The 25,235-nt window shown below is 40.6% G+C and overlaps 1 protein-coding gene across 1 annotated transcript in view; it reads left to right on the top strand.

Annotated features, from left to right (window-relative positions):
• The first annotated feature begins 9,465 nt into the window (after positions 1-9,465).
• The window catches only part of PTPRB (protein tyrosine phosphatase receptor type B), a 47,643-nt gene continuing 31,873 nt past the window's right edge, over positions 9,466-25,235 (top strand). The window contains 7 exon segments of the mRNA XM_036400771.2: positions 9,466-9,641; positions 9,811-10,087; positions 16,961-17,239; positions 17,608-17,865; positions 18,616-18,879; positions 21,339-21,608; positions 23,405-23,665. Of these exon segments, the coding sequence (XP_036256664.1) occupies positions 9,588-9,641; positions 9,811-10,087; positions 16,961-17,239; positions 17,608-17,865; positions 18,616-18,879; positions 21,339-21,608; positions 23,405-23,665 (1,663 nt within the window). The 5' untranslated portion in view covers positions 9,466-9,587.

Genomic DNA, 25,235 nt, shown 5'->3' with positions numbered 1-25,235 from the left:
GTCAGATCCTTGGACATAATTTCAAGACTGTACAAAATCCAATAGCATACTGATAGAAGCTCAGAGATAAATATGGGTTTAGATTTTCTAAAAAGAAAGGGAGAAATCTGCAGTGTAGCCTAGGTCCTTGGGCTTTGTAAATTTCTAAAGCCTCAATGAGCCACAGCACAAAGAATATAGAACAAAACCAGCTCAGCTACTTTCATAGGGAAAAAAATGGAACAATAGGCACAGCTTCCAAGAGCAATCAGGCATATCCTGCTTTATGATTTCATCTTTGCTAGTGCTAACAACTTTACTGGTATTTTTCATTATTACATTATCTCTATTTTGTGTGGACCTTCATGTGGGTTTGAACTTTCAGGTGTCTAAATGTAGGTGTCTGAAGGAAGGGATTATTTCACTTACCTCAACAAGGTGCTTTTTCTCATTTGAGATGCTCCACAATATTCCACATGATCTCTGGCTGCCAGCCCAGAAAGACACAGGTCTCCCATAAGTGTTATGAGAGCCTGGGCAAACGCCCCAGATGCCCTAGGGCAGTTCAGATTCCACTAGGTTTAGGCAACTGAACCAAGACCTAGGTGTCTATGTAATTTCTGCATATCTGAGCTCTCTTCAGTAGAGGTGTAATCCATGGAGTTAGTGGAACTAGATGCCCCTTCCAGTGACCAAAAATCCACTTCAGGGTGAGCTGGAACTACTCATAGTGTCAGAAATAGGGCTGGTACAGCAATGGTGTTATCATCATAGTTATATGGATGTTCTGCTACCACTGATGCTGAAAGAACCTTTCAGTGGCAACTTCAGCATTTCAAAAACAAGCAAGTAAAACAGCAGCTCAGGATTAGACTGGAGTTTGGAGACATTCAACCTCTCTGACATAAGATACAAATGGTACTAACTTCTACAACATCCAAATAAAGGAAGAAAAAAAATTTAAGCAGCACAGATTTTGCAGGTTTTAAAAGTCACGTTGAATGGGAAAGAAAGGACATTCAGAGAATTTTGTTTTTCTTTCATACCCCAACATACAACAGAAATCTGAATTATGCTTCTTTTATTTACAAGTAATTAGGTAAAAAGATAATTCATTTTGTCCCGCACATAAAGAGCTTAAAGCAGCCCCTTCTTGTTTCAAGTCTTGCAGAGAGTTAGATACAGTTTTATGGAGTATTTTGTATCTCATACACAAAATATCTGATTCAGTTATGTTTCACTAGCAGTTCAGCCTTAGTTTTCTGAAACTGTGCTCTAATAGAGTAGGCAAATCAGTACAATGTGAGCTATTTCAGAAAGCTGCACTGTGCCAGCTCAGCTGAGGCTGAAAGCACCACTGTAGGGTTCTCAGCTCTTGGCAACTGACCAGCACTTTTGCTGTTCCTACATGGAAATGTATGGCAGTCCCTTCCTTGTCAGCAGCCTGCTGCTGTGTGGGTGGATGGGGTTTGCAGTACACTCCGTGGATGAAATATGCACTTTGTCAGAACATCATCATTTCTCCTGGGTGTGCTACTGATTATTACAATATTATGCTCACACACTGTATATCATGCAGCCACTAGTGATCAACATCAGTGTCAGTGCTGCTGTCCTGTTCCCAAGAACAGTTTTATGACCCATTTCCAAAGAGGCTGCTGGAACAATGCTAAACACATCTGAAAAATACCACTGTTGAGATTTCTGTGTACTTCACAAATGTCCAGAGAGGAGGTGTGTTTTTTCTGGTTAAAAAATTTGGAACTCATGTTGTGTAGAAATCTGCTACCTGGGCCTTATAATATGCAATTTTCTTTTTTTAAGTGCCTGCTACTGAAGAAGGGCTGTGAGGGTCCTTATGCTAGGATCACAATAGTGGCTTTACTTAGAATATAAACATGAATTCTGACTTTCTTAAAGTGGGTAACAGATATGAACCCCATTAGTCAGTCCACTGTAGGATATATGGAAAACACTGGTACATATATCTGAAGTTCCAGTATGGCATAGTTCTGTACACAAGTCACTTCTAACCACAGCTTACAGGTAACAGACTGTAACCAGTATTTTCTGGGAAAGACCCTTTAGCTTGAAACCCAGAATAGCCTGAAGCTTATTAACATGAAAGGTTGGGTCATGCAGTGACCAAATGCTTGTTCATGGGATCTCTGTGGGATGCTGGAACTTTTCTGAGGACCAAGTGTTTTGCTTCCAGGAATGTTGAGCTCTCCCCTCAGCTCCTGCACCAAGAATGCCAGTTATTCCCTGGCTGCTGAGTCCCATAAATGTCACTGGCAGCACCAGCTTCCTTTTATGGAGGAACAGCTTTCCTAAAGCACAATTGCACTGGAATGCAAATGCCTTCCTGCTGGAATCACTGCTATTTTTCTGTAAATTAAGCTAAAAAAATGTTTAGAGTGTTTTCATGTTGGGTGTGTAAATATATATTTAGAAACCCAAATGTGAGGGGTTTTTCTCTAAGAGATTGCTGACTGCAGATATACTCTTTTTTTGCTGTCTTTCTATCAATAAGTTCTACTTCCTGCTGAAGTAGGAGAGAGATATCTCAGAGACATCTGAAAGGCATAGAACTCTTTCCAAGTCCTCAGGGCTAGGATTTCTAGTTGCTACTCTAGACTTTCAGAGACCCACGACAATTAGGATATCTCCAGGAACAATGACTGTCATGGAATCTAGACTAAGTCTGGACTTTTCTCAGCTAATGGGTTTGTTGCAGCACCTGATGTCAGGTTGAGCACAAGGTTCCTGTCCTTCTGGTGGGAACCATGAAGGTATGTGACATGGGACCACAGCAGACTCTGCACCTCAGGCTCTCTGCAGGGGGTTATGCAAAGGCAGCAGCATGAAGATGATCGTGCAGTTAGATGAGACCTGAGGTTTCAATGAAAACCCTTGCACAAGCAATTTGGAAAAAATATTTAATCAACATTTTTTGTAATTTAATGGAGACTTTGATTTATTTTTTTTATTTATTTCCAGAAAAGCACAATTAGATAAAAGGAAAGGAAATATCTACGCTGGATACTAACCCATTCCAGTAAACTACTACTTTTCAAAAAATTCCAGAATCATGTACCAGATGAACATATTGTGCTGTCAAGCACAGCAAATACTTGCATGGAAGTATTTCCTACTAGAGTTTACAATCTTACTTTTCTGTGCAAATCAGAGTGCTGCAATATTCTTTACATAAACATGTTAACATATATATTTACACATATACAAAAACTTGATAATGTTGATTTTGTGGAAGTTCACCCACTGCTCCTTTGGGTAAGAGGTAATTTCACCTTGCCCAGCTAAGACATCATAATTGCACACCAAGTAATTGCATTTGAAAGCTTCTACTGCAATTTAACCCAGTCACTACTTTGTTTTTAAAGGATTTGTGAGCTAAAATTGTTATAAATGGCAACCAGCCCAGTGGCTCAGCAGCAAAACAAGGTTCTGTGATGCTGGAGACCCCAGTTCAAGGACAGACAAAGTGTCTTGGGCATTGAGCCAATACACACTAGCTGTGTTACAGCAATGGCTGGGCAGCTTTTTGTGAGAAGGGGCCAGTGAGTAATTCCAATAGTTTAGCTGAAATGTGATGCTACCAGATGTAGAGGCCACCACAGCTTGAACCCTGCCCTCACTGCCACAAAGAAAGGATATTAAATACATACCAATGGGGAGGAAGAGCCATGAAAATGTGGAGGAAAAATGTGTAGTAAAATCTTTCCTGAGCTCTAATTGCAACTTTGGCTTTCTCTGAAGGATACGTGACTAAAAAAGCGAACCCACTGCCATATTTACAGATACTTCAGTTAAGTGATAGATCATTAGCTGAGCCTTGGGAAGGCAGCAGTCAGGGACTAGCATGGGGTCAGCATAGGACTGATTTTAGAAAGCAAGAGAAATGTTCATGTGGGAACAAGGAACTTGAACATATACGTTGAGAAAAAAATTATCTTGAAAAATTATACTGAACAAAGACTTGTTTTAAACTTACACCAAAAAAAGGCAGAAGTGAATCTGGCCCATGCACTTAGAAAGGACAGGAGAGGGTTGACAATATGACTGTGTGCCATTTGATAGATACAAGTAAGGGGAAAAGTTGCAAATGAAAAAAATTGTGCCATTAATGACAAAGTACAACCTTTCTCTTCCCTTCAGAATCACTCACAGACTGTATTTAAAATGAATGGTATGAGTGTTCAGGGACATTATTTTTTTCTGGTTATGTTTCTCAGGCTTTGGTATTGATGCAAAAACACGTTTGCACTGAAAACGAAAAACCTATAGAACTGACAGGTGTACTTGAACTACTTGGAAGCTGTATCAGCCACATTTATTGATCTAATTAATTGTTTATAAAAATGTTAAGGCAATTTAAATAATTTTCCTTTGTTTGTTTTAGATCTCCAAGATGCAGACACTTCTGTGTGGAGTACTAGAACTACATCCTCCTCTTCAAATACTGTTACTTCTAGGCCTGAAAATGTGTTGAAGAGTAGCACAGAGATGTTCATCAGAAATGTGACTGAACACTTCAGTAAAAATCCAATTGAAAACCTCTACTTTGACTTGAAATCTGCAGTAACAGAGAAAGCCTGGATTCCAACAACCACTCTTCAGTACTCTAGCACTACAGAAGAGGTAAGACAGAAGAATTACTGATTTTTATAAAGCCTGCTCCACTCTGTGGAGCCTGATAGCTATTACAAGTGGGCTTAAAAAAACAACAAACCAAAACCTGAAACAAACTACCTAAAGGACTAAGCTTTGTTCTTTTCTTGGTGGGATGCTTTGTTTTGATGTTTATGCTGACAGTGTCCTTTGCTAGAAGCATAGCTGCAGAAAAATTCTGCCTCTTCTGTACAGCCCAATCCTGGTGCAAATGTTGCATTGGATCAGGACATGTGAGAAGCAATGGAAGGCTCCTGTGTGGCAGGACCCACAGGAGCCTGGGTATCTGCTCTCAGTGACTCAGGCTCTGGTATTGTTTGTTATATGATGTAAGGGTCTAGTTCCAATTACATGCTAAGAATTACAGTATGCAATGCCCTTGTTTACAGATAATTACATACATTGTTTACAGATCAAAGCAAGAGAAATCCAAATGCTTTAACTGGCCTCGAAAGGAACCCTGGCCTTGGCCATGGTCAGCTTATGTACTGGCTGATAGGCAGAGTGGAAACACACAGACACTTCTTGGTCTCTGGTCTGTCCGGCCACAAACTGCCCTGGCAGAGAAGGTCAATGGGGCTGCCTGCCCAGCTGTAGAAGGAGCACATGGCAGGCCATTTGCTTCAAATCAATTTCCAGTCTTCCTTTTCTGTAAGACTCAGTTCAGTAATGTGAGAACAAATCTGGAATTACCACTGGCAAAATGTGCACAGGCAGTTAGAAGCATGCAGGACATTCATTATTGGTCCCTGTATCACTATTATCACATAGTGGTTTAGAACTGAATATCCCTAAATTCCCTGTGGTTTATCTTCCAGGGTACCACACTACACTCAGTGTATTGGGGCAGGCAAACATGCTTCAGTTACTACTGTTTGCTGAAGCGGATAAGACTAAGAAATGTATTTTATGTTTGGGAAGGCTGTGGACAGAGTGTCAGGGTCCACAAACTTATGGTTTATGGACCCCAACACTGCTGTTCTGATGCTGACAAGGGAAAGGGACTGAGCCAAGGATGGGCACACTGCACCCTATTCCACAGCTGATGCAGTTCTTTCTAAATATCATCTTTCTGGCTCAGTGCATGCAGGCTGAGCTTGTTTCCTCATGCCCTCTGTTCATTTGCATTCCTCCTGCACAGAATACTTGTTTTTTCCAAATGGAAATTTCCTATAAAAACAAGTATTACCCAAACTGCCTCCAACACTACTACTACATAATCCTGCCAAAGCAAGAGAAATGGCACCATTTTAACAGAAACTACTGCCTCTTGTATTTCTACCCCACTTGTTCCTGAATCACAACATTTGCACTGAACAAGCTGCTTAGGTCAAAACTTTCAAACCAGAATTCTGATGATAAGCTGTCTAAGCATATCTATGAAAAAAAAATCAGCAGTAGCTTTCTCTTGTAGCCTCCAACTGGCTCTGGACATTTGAATCTAGATATACCAATTTAGACACACAAACTTAAAGTCTTTGGCCTCCCTCTCTATTTCCCAGTCTTTAGAGTGGAGTTAAAAACATTTTTGTCAAGCTTCAGGGATGTTTAAAGGATTAACTGGATTTAACACAATACTTTGAAAACACGTAGACTAAGTGCTGAATATTGCTGTGAGGAAGACAATACCTTCTATGAAGTGCATTTGCCCAGGCTGGGGCCTCTTGTTTGCAGAAGTAAAGCCATGTTGTTATTTGGCTGTGCACATACCCATTTTGGGGGGACAATAGTGGCATTTCAATTGAACAAAATGTTTGGTTTAGAGCTGCCTTGGATTTCAAGTGAAACTGCAGCTTGCACTTTGAATCCATGACAAAAGCTATGCAAAGCCCATTTCCTCTTGATTAGAGAGACAGAGAGGTTGGTGTTAAAAAAAAAAAAAGTCAGGAAACCTTGGGAAAGTGTCTGAAAGGGACTTTGGAGCCTGCTATTAGAGACACGTCCGGCAACTCCCAAAACTCACTTCCAGTTCTTTTTTCAGTTTAATTAGTTTCTTGGCTTGCCACACAGGTCAGTAAGTGTTAAAGGCTGTGTGACTGATTTACTAAAAGCCCATTTATTCAATACTAGTCTGGAAATAATTACTTGTGGCATTATGTTGGCTATTCTATATAAATATATTGCCACCAGTGAATGATGGACCCCTCATGTTTTATTCCAGTGCTGGCATAGACATCTGTCTCAGACCTTACCCATGTAGCAACTTTTTCTGGATAACATACAGAAGGAGTAAAAACCTGTAATAAACCAGTACTTTCCTACTAATGCAGAAAAGTAAATATTTTATGATATCAAGAATAAGAGTAAGAAAGTAGGAATTATGAGCACTTCTGAGAAACAGTAATATAATTTTCTTCCACAATTTATCTTATGCTAGCTAGAAGAAACAAACAGGTATTTATGTCCAAAAGTCTTTAAGTTTTACTTGTGGTAGGTTCCATTTTTTTTCCTGGATTTTATGTTTGCAGTGTTGATTATGCTTCATTTTCCTTTTACTTATTACATCTACTTTAAAAAACTTATATCTAAATATCCAAATTATATCTTCCCTGGAAGTTCAGGTCATGGATGTTTTCAAAAATCCCTAGAATAATGTGAGCTCCTTTTCAAGAAAAGGCAGGTTACCCTGAATGTTTTAATTTTCAGAGAGGGTTTTGAAGTAATCCAAACATCCCAATAAGCCTTCAGATTTGCACTTCTCCAGTGCTGGAAAAGTATTGGTGTGGTTTATGCTGTTAAGCCCAAAAATCACAATCACCTAAAGAAGAAATCACACTGTAAAACTCTCACCTTAAATGATGACAAGACATCTATGTCATTTTAGTCCTAGTTTAGGTCTAAGAAACACATCTTGTGTTTCCTATCAATGGTATGATTATCCCTGTGCTAGCTCTTTGGGGTTTGGTTCCTCCTTCTGTCTGAAGTATGTAAAACATCTCTTCCAAAGGAGATCCTCTCTGGCATAACAACCAACACAGATTTATGTTGTCACTTAAGGCAATGATCATAAAGTTATTAACTACCCTCAGCTTTGCAAAGTACAGCACAACACTTTTAGTACCACGTCCCTAGGACCAGGCACAGAGGTCCACTGGGACAGATGAAGTTTTCTGTAGGGACAGGTACCACTCTTGAGTGCTCAGACTTTTGATTTCAGAACAGAAGGACAGCTAAGGTTTTTCAGATATTTGTATCTTGTTTGACAGGTAGTGCCCAGAAAAATCCTAGAGCAGCAGCTCCTCTAAAAGGCAGACTAATGTTTGTAGAACCTAGAACCTTTTTCTCCCTCAAAGAGGTCAAAAGTGATACAGATGGTGTTGAATTTGCTTGAGGTACTGCTTTTAGAAGTTAAAATCCCACACACATTATGCAGTACAGAAAGATGCAGAAAAATACTATTCCCATTGAAGAAAGTAAATGTCCATTTCCTTCTCTTTTGTGCACCTCCAAATTCACTCCATGGCTGCTATTGTGTATTTGAATATCGGAAGGTGCAAAAATGCTTCTGTCTACACTTCTTCTCTGTCTGCCCATGCACACATTGACATGCGAGTTCTCAGAGGCTGAAATGTAAGCAAGAATGAAATAGGTATGCATGACAGAAATGGAAAGTTTTCATTTTGACAGTAGCCAACTCAGAGTTGCACACATCTTTATTGGTGCAGTCTGAAAATAGGGAGACTTTTTTGCTTTCCATGGTGTGTGTAATTTTAGCTTGGGAGATATTCAGACAATGTGGGAAGGAATTGTTTCGAGGACACAAGTTGAAACAGAAAACGGAGATGACTTGGCCGCTCCCACAGACTTGCTGCTGCAGGCAGGAGCTCAGCTGGGCTCTGCTGGGCTGTCCTGGATGCAAGGCCCTGGCTGCAGTGCCACATGGCCAGTGAGAGAATGGAGCTCTTGGTGCTCTATGGTTAACCCTTAAAAACATCTGAGTTTGGGACACGAGAGCTGGAGTGGTGGGTTACCGATAGCTAAAGCCAAAAGGAGGGTGGACCAGGAGGAGGGATGGCAGTGAAGGGTGGCCGGTCTGAGGAGAGCAGGCATGTAAGGTGAGGTGGCCATGGAATGAAGCAAGCATGAGGCGAGATGTCCAAGAGGAGTGGCAGGCAGGAGAGAAGGAGCCACAGGAGGCAAGGTGGCCGTGAGGCAAGGCAGGCAAGAGGCAAGGTGGGAATGAGGCAAGGTCAGCATGAGACAAGGCAGCTGCGAGGTGGGGCAGAGGCAAGAAGACATTGTGAGGCGATGCAGCCATGAGACAAGGCAAGGCAGCGCCCGGTGAGGTGCAGCCAGCGTGCGACAAGCGTGCCGCTCCCCAACAGCGGCACCGCTGAAGGACCCCGTGCGCCGGGGGAAAGATTGCGAAGACAAGACAGAGGGGGAAACCGACATGAGGAGGAGGCAGCGAGGAAGGAAGAGACGTGGGGTGGGAGAGGAGCCGGGAGGAAGGTGGGATCCTTAAGGAGAGAGGGGCGGCACCCCGGAGCCGGTCGCCTGCCCGGTGGGCGGCAGGTCCCGAGTCGCCGAGCTTCGCCCCCCGCAGCGAGACGCGAGGAAATCGCCTCTTGATTGCGGAAGTCGGCGGGAAGGGCTCCGGGAGAGTCAGCCCGGGTCAGAATGGCAGCGTGGGAAGCGGCGGCCGCCTCCCCCGCCTCCTCCGCTCCTCCTCAGCCGCAGGCGGGCAGCCCCCCCACCCCACGCCGGTGTCAGGGAGGCGGCTCGGCGGCCGGGGCAGCCCCGAGCGCATGCAGCAGGCGGGCGGCCCGGCACAGGGCTCGGAGCCCGGCGGGGAGCGGGGGCCCCCGGGGCCCGCCGCCGCCACTTCGCTTCTTCGGATACCCCCACCCCAACCCCGCCGTCCCTTCCCCTTTTCCCCTCCCCGCGAGGGTTTTTGGCGTTAAAAACTGTCGGCGATGCTGAGCTATGGAGCAGGATTCGCCCTGTGGACGGCGCTGGCCCTGACCAAGGTGAGCGGCCGGCAGGAGGGGGGCGGTGTAGGGTCGTCCCTCGCAGGTCGCAGGCGAGCCTGGGGGACACGGGCAGGTTCGCCCCGCAGCGGCACAGCGCGGGGACGGGGCTGGGGGCTGAGCCCGGGGGTACTGGCGGGTCTCTCAGAGCTCTCCCCGCTCTCCGCAGGCCGCGCCGGAGCAGGCGGCGGGATGCAGCGCCAACCTGACGGAGCGGAGCGTCGCCGGGCAGAGCGTTCGGCTGCGCTGGGGCGCCGCGGGCCGCGCCTGCAACTTCAGCCTGAGCGGGCGCTCCGAGGACGGGGAGGCAGCCGGCTGCCAGCCCGCCCCCGTGGGCAACGGCACCTACGGCTGCACCCTGCGGGGCCTGGAGGCCGGAACCTGGTACCACCTGCGCATCGAGCCGCTCGCCGGCGGCGAGGCTCTCAACATCTCCCTGCAGACAGGTAGGGGCGCGGGCGCGGCAGGTGCGCGGGGAGGGACGCCGGGCTTTTCCTTTTCCTCCCCTTGCTTCGGCCGGCTCCAAGAGGAGGAGGAGAGCGATGCATTTACAGCTCCTGCAAGTGGGCAGTGTTTGCTGAACATAGCAGCCCTGCGCTTGAGTTTTCTTTAGCCCACTGCCAGAAGTGACTCCTGCCGACAGTTAACCCACCAGGCTTGAAAGAAGGTGCTGTGAGGATATTAAGTTAAAAAAAATGGTTTTGTCGTACTAGCCCATAACATCCTTCGTGCTCATGCAAATACATTGTTGTCATAATTCCTCAGCTGACAGTTTATTTACTGTGTTTAAAATACAATCTATTTCATAGCAGGTAAGTCTTCTTTAAGGGTACTGAAACGCACTGTTTCAGCCCATTTCCATGCTTTGGTTCTGTCTAAGCAGAGACTAAAAGAAAGTAAGGCTGAACTTCCTTCTTATATGTTTTCCCTGGATATCACCAGTGAGGTGTTATGATATGCAGTTGTGTACAGAGCACTTCCAGTGACACATCCATGACTGGCTGTAAAAAATGGTCCAGGAGCCTGACAGAGGGCTGCCAAGGAAAGACCCCCTTCTGCATTCATGTTTGTGTGGGCATGCAAACAATTCAGCTGTGAAGCAATGGACAACATTGAATGACAACAGCTGCAGTGGCACAACTGGCCTCTTTCTACCTGTATTTGTGCTTTGTGAAGATGATAAAATATAATGCTGTTCAACCTCTTAAAAGTAGTAGTTCAAGACCCAAAACAAAGATGTCTTAAATAATGTACATCATTAAATGCCTCTCTGATTTGCTCCTAAGGTTAGTTTTAGAGAGGTACTTAATATTAGTATTGAAGATTACAGCAGCCAAGTACTTCACAATTACAAAGGTGTTGCTTTCTGTCGGAACCTTTTTCCTATATTAACCATACAAATGCACTAAATACTCTCCATTAATTTGCTGTGCTAACTCAAGTTTAAAAAAATCCACTGACAAGTCTGCTGGTGTCATAGCTGTACATTAAGCACAAGTCATGTCAGTTGGTAAAAATGAGTAATAGTTCCTATGCAGACTGTGATTTAAATTCGTTGTGCATCATGTTGATTGTTTTTAATATTGATATTGATGACTTGTAATGTGAAAATTGAAATAATAGATATCAGAGAGGCAGGTATAAATCACCATCATTTCTGTATAGTAAAGTTCTATTATTGAACACTTGCATAGAAGGTGAGAAGATACCACTTTAGAGCACGTTTTGATTAATAGAGTACCATTAACACAGAAGCTTGTACGTGCCATTTATGACTTTTTTATCACTAAATAGATTTTTCAAGGCTGTACGATGAAAGTGATTGGAAACAGCTGATCATTAGAGTCATATTATGTAGCTGACATCAAAGTGAAAAGTCTGATTAAAGTTTAAGTTCAAATACTGATAATTGGTATGCCATAGTTGAAGTGAGGTTTACGTTTAGGTTTTGGATAGCAGAGATCAGTCAAAAGCATGAAATAAGAATCGAGGAGCCATGAATGTTTCCTGCAGAGAGCTGCTGAGATTGAGATTGCTCTGTGGTTCCTTGCTTTCCTTGAGTTGAATTGCTTGATGGTGTTCAAAATACACAATTAGCCCCAATTATTTTTTTTTCTAAAGAATTTTTCTAAATTATGTCTGTGAACAACCCATGGTGTATTGTCCATACTGAGCTTTTCAATGCAGAATGAGGGAGGATTATTCCTCATATGTTTCCACTAGGGGCAGCATTTTAAACCAATTTCATGGAAGCGCTTTTTCACCTGTTCTTTGTAACTTGATGACCGTAGTTTTAGTTTACTATCTACTGAACCTGAATGTCCATAGGCATGCGTTCCTGGAAATTGTCCTGTGAATATGGAAGTATAAACAGTCTTTCCAGCCATATTGTAAACAAAATTTCTACCAATTTCACTGGCAGTGGAACTGAGTTATGGGCCATCTAAAACCACAATGTCTGACCTTGGTCAGTGAGGTTCCCTTCCTGAACTCTTTTTCTAAGGAAGATGGGCTAAGCTGTCCACTGAAGGTGCTTTCTCCACTGGCTATCAAAGAAGGCTAGGTTAAACCAGAAAGCTGAAGTGTAGTTGGTTGAAATGAAAGGAATCCCATCTCATGTGTTTTATTTTTGCAAAAAGATGTTTGAACATCTGTATTGTCTTAATAAAATAAATACACATGAGAAAGTGTGAGAATGTTACAGGTTTGTTTGTTTGCCTAGTTCAGAAACTACCTTTTTGCTCATATTCAATCCTGTAAAAATCTTTGTGTGCCAGTTCTGAGTTTAGTTTTCATCAAATTCCTTATATAAAGTACTTGAGTCGCTAAGCACATAAAATCCAAAACATTTGGTTAAATTTTGAGTGTGATGTTTTCTGACTGGGAACTCATGGTGAAAGCAATGAATAATGCATGCCACAGTTGCAGTGGTAATGTAAAAGGTTGGAAAGGACCATATTGGCCTTTTGAGTATATAATGTTACATTAAAATCATGGTCTATGTTGTTTGCAAGTTTCATAGTCTGATAGAATAATTGTGCAGCTCGAGAAGATTCCATAAACTCTCAAGTAACACCAGATTCCCTTGTGAATCTTTTCTTGGAGAAGCAGCTTCTATTTCACTTGTGGATACATAGATCTTAAGTCTAATGATGTATGAAATAGTGGTACAAGAATCCACACTAATCCTCTAAAGTGACTCTTTTTACTCGAGAAATTTTGGTCTGTGGGTTGTAAATTTAAAACAGCAAGTATTTAATCCTGTAGAGCAGAACTAAAATAGGTCATCCAAAATGATGGAAAATACAGTCACATATGCACTTCATAAGCCATGTATACATAGACATGGAAACACACAGAGTGGGGACATTTGTGCTGTTTTGGTAGAATAGGAAAGGAAGAAAAAGCTGATAACACAATTATCAGCTCTTAACTACAGATAAATTTTCCACTGCAAAACTGAGATTACAGATGTCAGTGGGCACAAGTATGCATATTTGCTTCATATTAATATTTACAAATTGTTGGGGTTTTTCTAAGTTATGTATATATATATGCACATTAAACAGCACATAAAACCATACAACTAGTCAGCATGCTGCTGACATTGCAAAGCTGGGATATGCACCTGTCAGTCCTTTCATGTTATATTGTTTTCTCAATAAAACTATTTCTGTGATTAAGAATTGATGTACAGCAAAAGATGGTAGGATTTTGTCTTTCTCAATTATAAGTAAGATAAATTTTAAGTTCTCAAATCTCCAAATGTCTGTGCACCAGTATAACTATATTTCAGCAAATTATTAGGTCTAGGTAAAAATAGTAGTATATGAATAGATCCTAAATTACAGTTAAATTTATAAATTTCAATTCAGAATTGAAATACAGATTTGAGATACTGGTCTAGAGAGCCATGGAAAACAATTTTGCAATTACCCCACTTTCAACTATGTCTTCTAAAATAGACTTATAAATGCCATTTTCAGAATCTTTGTCTACAAAAATATTGCAGTGCTGTATTATGTTACTATCCAATTCAAGCCTCCTGTACTGAGAGAACTATAGGTAAATATTTTTTTGTAAGAAAATCCATTAAATATTTGAATGAAAAGAAGATAAAATTCTATCTTCCAAGAGACAACTGTTAGAGTGGTTTTTCATTGTAATATGTGACTTTCTAAGCATACCCAGGTCATGTGTTGACTCCTGTAAATTTCAAGTTATTTGGGACAAATTTGATTTATTAGCCATCTGTAGGAACAACACGTGGCATGGCTCTAACTATAGGCTGTATAATCCTAGCATCTGTAATCATGTAATGGTTATGATCATTGTTTCAAAGGCAGAGTACAAGAAGAAAATAAATAACCGTATTTTAAAGATTCTCTGAGTTGCATATCATCCCAAAGAAATGGATATTTGTGCTTAGTAAAGACAATGAAATCAACCCTCTTTACTTAATCTTCAGAAAAGTCCTTATGAAGTAGGTTACTGTTTTATGAAGAGGGAAAGGTAGGAAAAAATATGGTAGGAAGATAACTGAGACTGGCAGGAATTCCCCGTTACTAAGTCCTGGGCTCATACCTCCCAGCTGTTTTTGTTTTCTCCTGCATAAGGCAGGTGTGTTTCTGTGCTTACAGGCTGTATCTGGGAGTCATGTCACTGGAGTTTGACATAGCCATATCTGTAAATTGGATCTGCAGCAGCTGTGCAGAGAAAGCATATCCTCTTCCCCAGAAGTGAAAATGGGTTGCAATATAATTCAAAGACCATTAAGTCTCTGGAAGATGCTTTTGTAGACCAGGGGACGTTAATTTGTATAGTGTCAAATGGTATAAAAATATCTTGATGAAAATATTTTATTTCTGTGATATATCTGTGTTGTATCGTTGCCAACAGAGACTTGTCTAACAATGTAAATGGTTTTTTAAGTGTTTGTTTCCATCCAGGGCTCTTTCAGCCCAGGCACTTCCCAGTCTCATTGTTCCTTTGTTCTAGCGGATGTACAAAGCACTGAGTGTTTTGTTTTCTGGACCAGATAGATTAGATAAAGTCTGAATTTCTGAACTTCACCTTCTAGGCACGCAACTTTCTTCTTTGCTCATGCACCTTAGGAGATAGATTACCCAGGACAGTAAAAGTGCTTCTGAAAATGCAGATATCTTTTTTGTCAAATTTGGCAAATAATATGGATAGCAATGGTGATTACTTTTGCAGGATTAAAGAACTGTTGACGTTGTTCTAACTTAGTCAGAAAGAGGGTTAAACTTATTGATAGTTATCATGACTGTTCTCTCAATGTCAGTCAAATTAAAACTTTTTCAGCTGGCTGTGCATCTGACCATATATAGTGCTGGAATTTATTTCTGACTTCCAAAGTCTGACCTTTCAGATTAGAACAATTGCCTTCAAGGAACAAGATTATACCCCCACTATTAACTTTTGCCAACATAATAGTCTTTGGTGGCTTAGTATATATTATAGGTGGAGCTGGTAGTCAAGCCTATTGTTAAGATTTCCTGACACTTTTCATTAAAACCTCATGTTTCAGTTGCTGTAACTGGGTGAAGTTTTAACTATTTTGCCTGAAGTTTGATGTGCTTGGTCTTTAATATTACTTTCTTCTTTTTCAGATTTAAGCAGACTTAGTTTGGCCTTTAAGAAAGCGGTTAAGAAAAGATAGTTACTTTTATTGATTGATTTTGTAAATCAATTAGTTTAATTTTCATCTCTTTCTGAAGAGCACTAACATCTCTGTGGTCCAAAGGAAGAATCTGAATTTAAGCAGAGACATAGGTTCAAAGGGACACAGTGCTTTCAGAGCCACAGAGAGGTTGAGGTTGGAGGGGACCTCTGGAGGTCATCTGGTCCAAGCACCTGGTTCAAGCAGGGCCACCTGGATCTGGTTGCCCAGGACCATGTCCAGTCAGTTTTTGAATGTTTCCAAGGAAGGAGATGCTTCCTTGACATTCCTAATGTATTTGATTGACAAAGTATATCACCAAAACTTGGCACTACTCTGTTCTCAGCAGAGCTTTGTAGGAAGTGATTAAACCTTCCACATCATCCAGAATTTGAAGAAAAAGCAGCTTAAAGGCTGCTAAGGCCCTCCTACTTATGTATTTGTAGGTGGGAGGTAGGTTCAACTTCATCTTTGCAGCCTTTACATTGCATTTTTAACTTAGTGTGATTGACATTTTTTTGTCTTCTTTGTTCAGGGAACCAAGCAGCAATTACTGTATTGGAAAAATAGTCTTGTTCTTCTGTGTTTGAGGTGCTGTTCATACAGAGACCACAGTTCTCAGTCTGGATGCACCTTACACTCCTGGTCTGATGCTAGGAAAGAGTAGCACAGAGTGTACTCTTGTGGTACAATTTATTCCTAAATTGTCGGGAAATTTTAACGTCCCAACTTATGAAGGCTTGATTTCACTGCTTTGAGTTGTTTCATGATATCTTAACAAGTATTTGCTTAGCCTTTTTGGAAGACAAAAATGTCAATACCTTAGTACATCAACACGTAATACATTCTGTGTGGTTTGCATGAATTCTTGTGAGTCATGAAATGCATCTAGAGAAAAAAATCAACCAGATTCTTTAGGTTTGGTCAGTTTATCTTTCCTTTAGAATGTACCTTATTTCACAGGTGATTTTACTGGAGAGCTTCTTAATAAATAACATAATGAATGTTGAGAGTTTCAGAGAAGTAATTCCAATATTAGTTCCTTAAGGTATATCCAATGTACTGTTTTGTTTTTTTAAATTTTTATGAAGAGAACTACAACTGAGCAGAAGCATGTTCTATCAGAATGTTTGAAGTTGTTGAAGCTAATACTAAAGACAAAAGATCATTGCCCTTAAAATTGTATAAACGCTCATACCCTTAACTGATAAAGTGTTTAGGGCGAGTGCTAGGAAATGAAAGCTGTTGCTGCCATCTATAAAGCTACATTACACTGAGGCACTGAGTTTAATTTGCTGGGTTTACATGTTTGCTGTTTCTTACTAAAGTTGTTAGAGTTTTACTATCAGCAGGTTTCCAAGCTTGCAATATACATCCACAGTGGAAGTGTTTTGCTATGTGCATGTCTGTGTGAGTGTGTGCAAATACATACAAGTAATATTTCTGAATTCTTCAAGACTCTCTTGTAGACTGGCTTCAATGTACAGTGTTTATAAATAGAAGGAGAAAAGTATTGGCAGCATGATGATGATAAAGGGAGAGTTTTGGAAGATTTCTTGTGCTGCTGTGTAAAATTTCAGATAATGCCAAAGCAAGAAATGGTTTATGTTTTCTGGGTTTTTTTTCCTAACTGCAGATCCCTTGCCACCGTCTCGTTTGGAAATTAATAAGGAAAAAACGACACACACAAGCTTGCAGGTTCAATGGGATCCTTCTTCAGGAAAGGTGGACATGTATAACCTAGTATTACTTGATCGTGATAATAAAAAGATACAAGAAGTCTCCATACCAGGAAGAATTTCAAAAACAGAAAATACATTTTCCAGTCTCATTCCTGGGAATAAATACAGCATTGTCCTCAGTGCTGTTGCTGGAAATAAGACTACCCCAGAACTTCACATTAGTGGATCCACTGGTAGGACTTCTTTTCCTGTAGTTCATCTAAGTAAAACCACTTACAGTATTCTGTACTTCTGCATTTTGAAATTAGCAAATTGGTATAATTCTTCTACATGGCTATATATATATATATATATATATATATATATTTATGAAGTATCTATTATTTCTACTTATTTATAAGTAGAAATAAAATATGAATCTCTGACTGACATAAAGAATTGTTTGCTAAGAATAGAGTCTCATTTTTATTGTATATTTGGGGTTGGGTTTTCAGTAATCCTGAAGAAACCCAACATATTCCAAGATTAAATCTATTTAAAATTGCTGAAATGATGGAGATAACCATTAGACCTTAAGCATGTGTCCTTTTTATACCAACAGTGCCATCTCCTGTGAAAAATATTCAGGTCAGTGTTAAGACAGACACTGTCCACGTTTCGTGGTCTTCTGGGTCGGGACATGTGGATCATTACAGGCTGCTGTTGCTGGATAATCATGTGCCAGTTCATGAGATTCACCAGGAAGGCTCCCTTACCTCCTACACCTTTTTAGGACTTACAGCAGGCCACCTGTATAACCTCTCTATCATAACCCAGGCTGCAGGATTGGAGAGCAGCAGTTTTCAAACAATCAGGACAGGTATGATTTCAGAATTCATCACAACAAAACAAGAAGCTAAGGCCATAACCTAATAGCATTATAGGATGTATTTCAGAATAATATGTGATTTGTGTTCCAAGTTAGAGACACCATAAGCTTATTTAATTCCCTAAGTTACCACTGCAACAACTTAGAGGCTAAAATGAAAGTAGAAAAGGTGTGAAAGGGAAGCAGAAAAAAAATGTAAAGTAGGTTAAGAATTGCAATATCAAATGTTGGTTTGGGTTGTTTGGGGTTTTTGTTTGCCTAGTTGGTGGGTTTAATATGGGTTTTTGGGGATTATCAGGATTTTTTTCTTTTCACAAAGAAATACTGATTCAAAGAACTAGAGTTATAGAATTTTTTTTTCAGGAACATTTTTCGGGCTGGAGTTCTGTGGTCATAGAGATAATGATAAGATGACATCCTACTAGAGTCCAATGGTTAAAACACTTGTGTAGGGAAAAAAAGGGTCATGCCTTTGTTCTCCTTAATTTCTGGGAAGAGTAATATGCAATTTCTTCTACAGAAATCTTATCAAATGTGGTGGTTTTGCATGGGAGGCATTTAGGGAAGTGATTTTGGAAAGTGATGTGCACTGTGACCAGTCTTCACTGTTCAGCAAAATCATTCATACTCCACTTTATATAACTATTCAAAATCAAAACTTAACTATGGGAGTTTGGGAGGCAGCAGGTCTTATATGTTTTGTGGTAGTTGTATTTTATTCTCTTTCTTTTCTTTTTTTAGCCCCAGCTGAAGTCTTAGATTTGATGGTGACTAATGATGGCAGTTTAGATGCTTTAAAAGTTAAGTGGAGAAGACCTTCAGGAAACCTCAATTTCTATAATATCACTCTGTCTCATCTTGGATCAGTTAAAGAAGTCAAAAGTGTGCAGCCACCAGTCACAGACACACAGTTCGACAAGCTGACTCCAGGACGTCTGTATCAGGTTACTGCCCGCACAATCAGTGGTGAGCTGTTCACCGATCGGATGGCAACTGGGAGGACATGTAAGTCTTCTGCTTCAGTAAGAACATTGTAACTAATTTTTGCCTACAGTGGCCTTGTAGCAAATCACTGTAAGAGACAAAATTATTTGAATTCCAGGCAAAATGAGATTTAGAGCACAATATTGTTTCAGGAATACCCCCTGCTGACTCTGTGGCAACAGTTGATCTGATGGCCAAAAGCAGCTCCTGCATATCTTGGGAGCAGGCAATAGTCGTGAATTTTTGTTGGACTTCATAGTTGAGTGAGTCTGTTACAAAACTGTTGCATACTACTGCACTTCTGACCAACTTTGTTGTCTTGAATTCAGCTCAGCGTACTACATAAACTGATTTACATTATGGGGAAGTATGCATGTAGTCAAATTATTTACAGACTTTAAAGTAATTTTGCAAGGTCTAGTCTTATTCCTTCTTCCAGACAAATCTACAAACCAGAAAAGATTATGTCTCAGATTTCTTTACTACAAGCAGCGTGGATTAACAAAGGCATGTGGCAGCTGAGATACAGCTGAGTTATGAGTTTTTTATCTTCTTTCAGAAGTAATAATTTTCTTTCAGGTATCTTTTGTATGAGTTCTGAACCTGAAAAATCCTTCATCATTCTCCCACAGTGTTACTGGCCCTAGAGGTGTGTCATCTCTTCCACACCAGTCTAGCTTGAGCAAAAGTTAAATGGTAAAAAAAATAATGAACTCGGTGAAGAATGCATACATAAATATCTAGTAGACTCCGAGCCCAAAGGGAGAAAATGTGTGTGTATGAGAGCAGAGTATTTGTTTTAGTACATATCTATTGTCTACAATTAAACATCTCATGTGAAAGTCACATCCTTGACATACCTGGCTGATACCCCATTCTCAGTGCAGGCTGGAAGAGCCCTAGAAGTCTTTCATGTCCAGAAAGTACAAAGCTGGACTAGTTTATATGCATGTCTGTTATGTTTGTTTAACCTACCATTAAAGTCCTTTAAGATTACCATTTCAATCTAAAGGGAGAACTTCAGGCCCTCATTTAACAACACTGATCCCCAGCTTTGTGACCTAGACCCTGTGCTTTCAAAGTTGAGGATTACAAATCCTATTTCCAAGGATGCTGATCATAAGCAATTCCTTCCTCTACCACAGACATCAAGAGCTTTGAAAACAATCACTCCAGCAGAAGCTCTGTGGAGTAAAGATATATTCATAAGTCCAGACTGTCAGGTCTACAGATGCTGAAGGGATTAGACTCTTGAGGTCCCTCTGTAATTCACTGAGAGAGCCAGGTGCCCAAGAACATAATACACATTGCGGTGTATTGAGAGGGTGCAGCAGAACCAGGCAAGAAATGTTGTAGTAAGAAATACAGACATCTCCGAGACCGAAACTTTGTGCCATTAGGGTATAATGATGTCCAGTCAGCCTGATAAGGCTGAACTTAATCTGTTATGATGTAAGTTCATCTGTACTTCCTAACAATACACTGTGTGCTTTTATCCACTCACTCAGAAATTGAAACACATTTCCCATATTCACTGGCATATGGGAGTTCTAGGTCTGATAGCCAGCTATGCCCATGGGAAGTGAAACCGGTGAGTATTTTGTGATGCTAGTAAAGAGGTTTCAATCCTCTTCTACTAATTGATCCTACTGATCAATTAAATATTAACTAAGCTAGATAAAGCATAAGAACATGATGCTAGCCTTGTAGTTATGTAGCTAATACTTGTGGATGGTCTCAGGGCTCCAGTGCTGATCTCTGAGTATCTTAACATGAAGCTTACAGGTATCCTGTCCTAAGGGTCTGCATCTGCCCTCTAATCTCTGCTTGGTCTGGCTAATATTTAATTATTCCATGAAAATCAGAAATCTTCAGTGTTCCAATGTGACCTGCAGGAGCATACAGTTAGACAGGAGAAGGTTAGGCTTGTAAATTCAGGATCCTTGAAATACAGGACAGGATGGAGTGGATGCTTTAATAGACCAGTGTCTTAACCTCAGTGCCTTTTACAGTTGGGAGGAATTAGGGCATACAAGGTGGAAGAATCTATTTCTGTGAAAGAAGTCATTAGGCTTTGCATTTCTGCTGCTGGTACCAGAATTGGGCTGATAGAGATTGAAGTTTGAATGTTAGCAGTGAAAAATTGATAGTTTCTAAGTGAGCTTAAGTGCAGGAAACAACAGGGAACCTGACTGAAAACTGCAAGGGGCATCCAAGAAGTGTACAGGGGTGCCCTAAGACGGGTTGCCCATTTCTGATGTCAGAAACCAGCAGGAAAGTAAGTGAGTGGTTTTTGTGGGGAAGAGTAAAAACTGTGTTTAAAATGAAAGCCAACCTTTGCAACAAGATAACTCACGTTGCTCTAGCTAGTCCAAGCGCTCGCACAATAGCTGTGCTGCGAGACAGGTTTTGCCAGTACATTTACATCTCATCAGAAATACCCCACTTCAGAATTGCTTTTTCGCTTTCTCTTTTTGCAGTTCCCCAGAAAGTTTTGGAGCTGCAGGCGGGTCCTAGTGGCTGGCCGCGGTCTCTGCGAGTGACCTGGGTGCCCCCTGCGGGAGACTGGGAGAGGTACCACCTGCTCCTGTGGAACCGCTCAGCCCTGGTGCTCAACACCACCCTCGGCAAGGACAGCACCGAGTACCTCATCCGTGATGTGGGCCTCATCCCAGGCAGGGAGTACAGCGTGGAAGTCATTGTGGAGAGCGGCGATTTGCAGAGCAAGACGAGTTGCACGGGAAGAACAGGTCAGCATGCTTGTCCAGGCACTGTGAGAGTGCAAAGTGTTCAGCTCTGTGAGCAATGGAAGAGTACTTGGGAATCCACAAATTAATTTAACTATTAATACAGTAAAAAGGAGCTCCCTTTGTAAACTACTGAGATAATTTTAGCAGTTCTGTGAAAACTTTCGGGATTACTTTTTTAGTAAATATTGTGTTAGTGAAAGTTATGGGAACTATATCACGATTCTGTCATGACTCAGGTGTTACATTACATGTTCATTTCGCTGCTATATTTTGTAGCTAATTGTAGGGCACCCTATAAAGGTCTTAAAGAAAGCACTCTGGGCCTTCCTGTATTGTTCATCAGTATGTTTCTTTGCCAGTCTGTGTAAAGAATATTAACCATACGGTGAAGGTGTATCTTAGTGTGGCTGTCCTTTAACATCCCAGTTCTTATTTTTGTGCTCTATTAAGAAAATGGCTTAGTTTGTTCAAGCCTTTGTTCCCAAAGGAAACCGATATACCCTGCAGGGACATGAGTGGAATTCTTTTGCAGTGTGTTAGTCAAAGCCGCATCTGATTTGCTTCAAACTTAAAAAATAATTCTTATATAATTGTTAGAATTTCTGCTCAGTGAATGCAGAATAAGTGCAATTCAGAGGAAAGGAAGACTTGGAGTAGGAATAACAGGCAAGGCTCAAGCCTTGCTTGACTGAAAAATGTCAGATAGGAGAGTGCCATTCTACTTTATCCTCACCCTTCCTGCAGCCTGCCTTTTCTACTATACCCTTACCTGTCATTCCCCGAGAACTTAATTTTGTTAATTTTTCAAGAAAGACCTGTAGAAGCTACAGAACTGAAGCTTTCTCTAACTTGTAGCAAACTTGATCAGAGAAAGATACAGTCTCATCTTCCTTATTTTGACATATGTTGCAACTAATTTAACTTTATGGTGTTACTTTTAATTGACTCAGCTAAGTGATTAATAGTTGTACTCAATGATTTTAGAGGTCTTTTCCAACCTAAGTGATTCTATGATTCTGTGATTAAAACATGGTCTGTTTAATAAGATCCAGCAATGGGTGTATCATGACTGTGTTTGACCTACAGTGAGGTGCATAATGTGTCTGTTATGAAGGTACAGGTATTAGGCCATGTTGTGGTTGTTAGTTTTCTCTTACATTAACCCACAGACTTGGAAAGTGAGTTATATTTCTGTGACAGGGACAAAATCAGATCAGGGACTGTATTGCGCAAGACGTGCTTGCTGGGTATGCAGGCACAGACACACATGAACACACAGAGAAATTCACTGATCAAATTCTTTCTTTTATGCCCCTCTAGGTTTGAAGTGTCTCTCAGCTTGGCTTAGGTATAAATCAATGCAAAATCAATGTCACTCTGACCCTATAATTTGCATCCTTGTTTGTTAGAAGTACATTGTTGTAGGTCTGATTTATAGTACAAATGTCTTATATCCCTGTTCAGCACCTAGAGTTCAAGAGGAAGTTCGCTGACTTCCCTGTGTTTCCATTTCCACTAAAATATATATCCTGGTGTAAGTTTAAACCTAAGCATTACAGCCATAGTGCATTGCTGAAGTCTACTGCTAACAGTCCTTCACTGGAAGAGGGGCACAAATACTAGATTTGTAACAATGGCTTCCTAGAAAAAGGTAAAGAATCTCCTCTTGATTGCAGATACTCTGTTGCTGTCACATTTCTGTCTTACAGAACACATTTCTTACAACAGCTTGAGATAGGGCATGTGTGCTCACCACATAGTTCTGTTCTTGTTGTCATATCTGTGTGCTTTTCCAGCTCCAGAGCCTGTTCTCCAACTCCGTGTGAAGCATGCTAATGAAACTTCACTTAGTGTCATGTGGATGACCCCTGTTGCAGAATGGGACAGCTATGTGGTTTCCCTGGAAGTCAGTGAGCTCCCTATTGTAAAAAAAGGACTTGCAAAAGAAGCTAAGGAATTCACCTTCATTGACTTGATACCTGGAAGGAAATACACAGCAATCATCACTACCATTAGTGGGACTTTAAGCAACTGGACTTCAGTAGAAGGAAGAACAGGTATCATCTTGTCAAAGTGTTTTAATCTTTACTTCTATCAACCATTAACAATTTTCTTTTTGCTTTGCAGTGAACTTAATTAACTCAGTGTCTAAATCTCAAAAGTCTTGATCTTATGTTTGTTTCCTCAGTAAAAAAGGTACATGTCTGAGTCTCTAATTTCTGACTGTCTGTTATCTTGCTGTACTTACTTAAGATTTTTGGAAAATAGATGTGTAATTCCTGGCAAAACAGTTTTCTGAAATATTATGTCATATCTAGTCAATCTACATTAGCACAAGATTCCATTTAAGAAGAACTATTTTCATTGTGTATTTTCAGGAGGGTCACTTCCTTGATGCAAAGCATCCATCATCTGGGAAAAAGAGAAACATCACCACACAGGAAAATGTTACTTTAGGGGGAACATTCCAAGGTTGACAGACACAAGGTCACATATGTGAACTTGAAGATGTGTTTCTAATCTTTTTGCTCTTCTGATTTCAGAATATGTGTTTGTTACTGAGGATGATGACTGTGTCACAAGGAAGGTCCCATTCTCTCCCCGTGCAGGGTGCTGATTTTGTGAACACATGCAAGTTTTAAACCATACAGGTTGCTTTACTCTGCTTAAGCACTGACTTAAACATTCTCCAGTGCAAGCAAAGTTTTAAAATGTAGCTCTGGCCTTGCACAGCACAGGGAAAAATAAGCTGCTTGTGTTTGAATCAAAGCATTCCTAGGGTTGATGGTGGTCCTTACTTAAATTTTACAACTCCTTCCAAGGCCTGAGAAGTTTAGCTTATACTTCGATTTCTCTGTTATGTTATTAGATAGCTGGAATTTCACTTCCATCTGACTTATACCCCTTTAGGGGACCTATTCAACCATAAAGGTCCCACTTCACTAGTATGAGTCAATGCTTGAAAACACATCAGGCACTGATTGTGTGTCAATATTACATTCAAAGTTAGTTATAAAGAGCAAACATTATTTAGCTAGAACACGGGTTTTAATAAGCGTTCCAAACCTCTGAATCTTCCTTGCAGCAGGACAGCTTACTAGGCTTAAAAATATTGCTGTAAACATGACAGAAGTAGGTCTTACTTGCAAAGAGCACTGAAATGAGCATTTAGCACAGAAATATGACATTTTAGTGTCTTGTTGGAGCGAGCTATATTATGAGAACATTATAAAACTGGAAGGATTTTTGATCGAGTTTTTTGTCAACTTTGCATTTTCTTCAGCTTTGTGCCTAACTTTCTAGCTTTTGTTAATGATTACTAAACCAGTACTATGTGTGCAAAAAGGCTGATAAAAAACAAGAGCGGAAGAGTGCATTCACATTTTATAAAGTTAGAGTCTTCTTTATTTCAGTTGTGCTTGGTCATGTAAAAAGAAATCTTTAGAAGTATTTGTATTTCCTTGCTTTGACCAAATATTGTCAAACCAAATTAAAAAAGAGGATTGGGTGTAAAATTTGTGGTACATATTACATTCCTTTGTTATTTCTTGATCCTTTTTGGTCTTCCTAAGTTCATGAGCTTATGCTTAGATAAATGTTATGTTTGTTTAACAATTCATCTTTTAA

This window comes from Molothrus ater, chromosome 5 (assembly GCF_012460135.2).
Source record: "Molothrus ater isolate BHLD 08-10-18 breed brown headed cowbird chromosome 5, BPBGC_Mater_1.1, whole genome shotgun sequence".
NCBI lineage: Eukaryota > Metazoa > Chordata > Aves > Passeriformes > Icteridae > Molothrus > Molothrus ater.
This window is presented reverse-complemented; position numbering and strand designations above follow the sequence as displayed.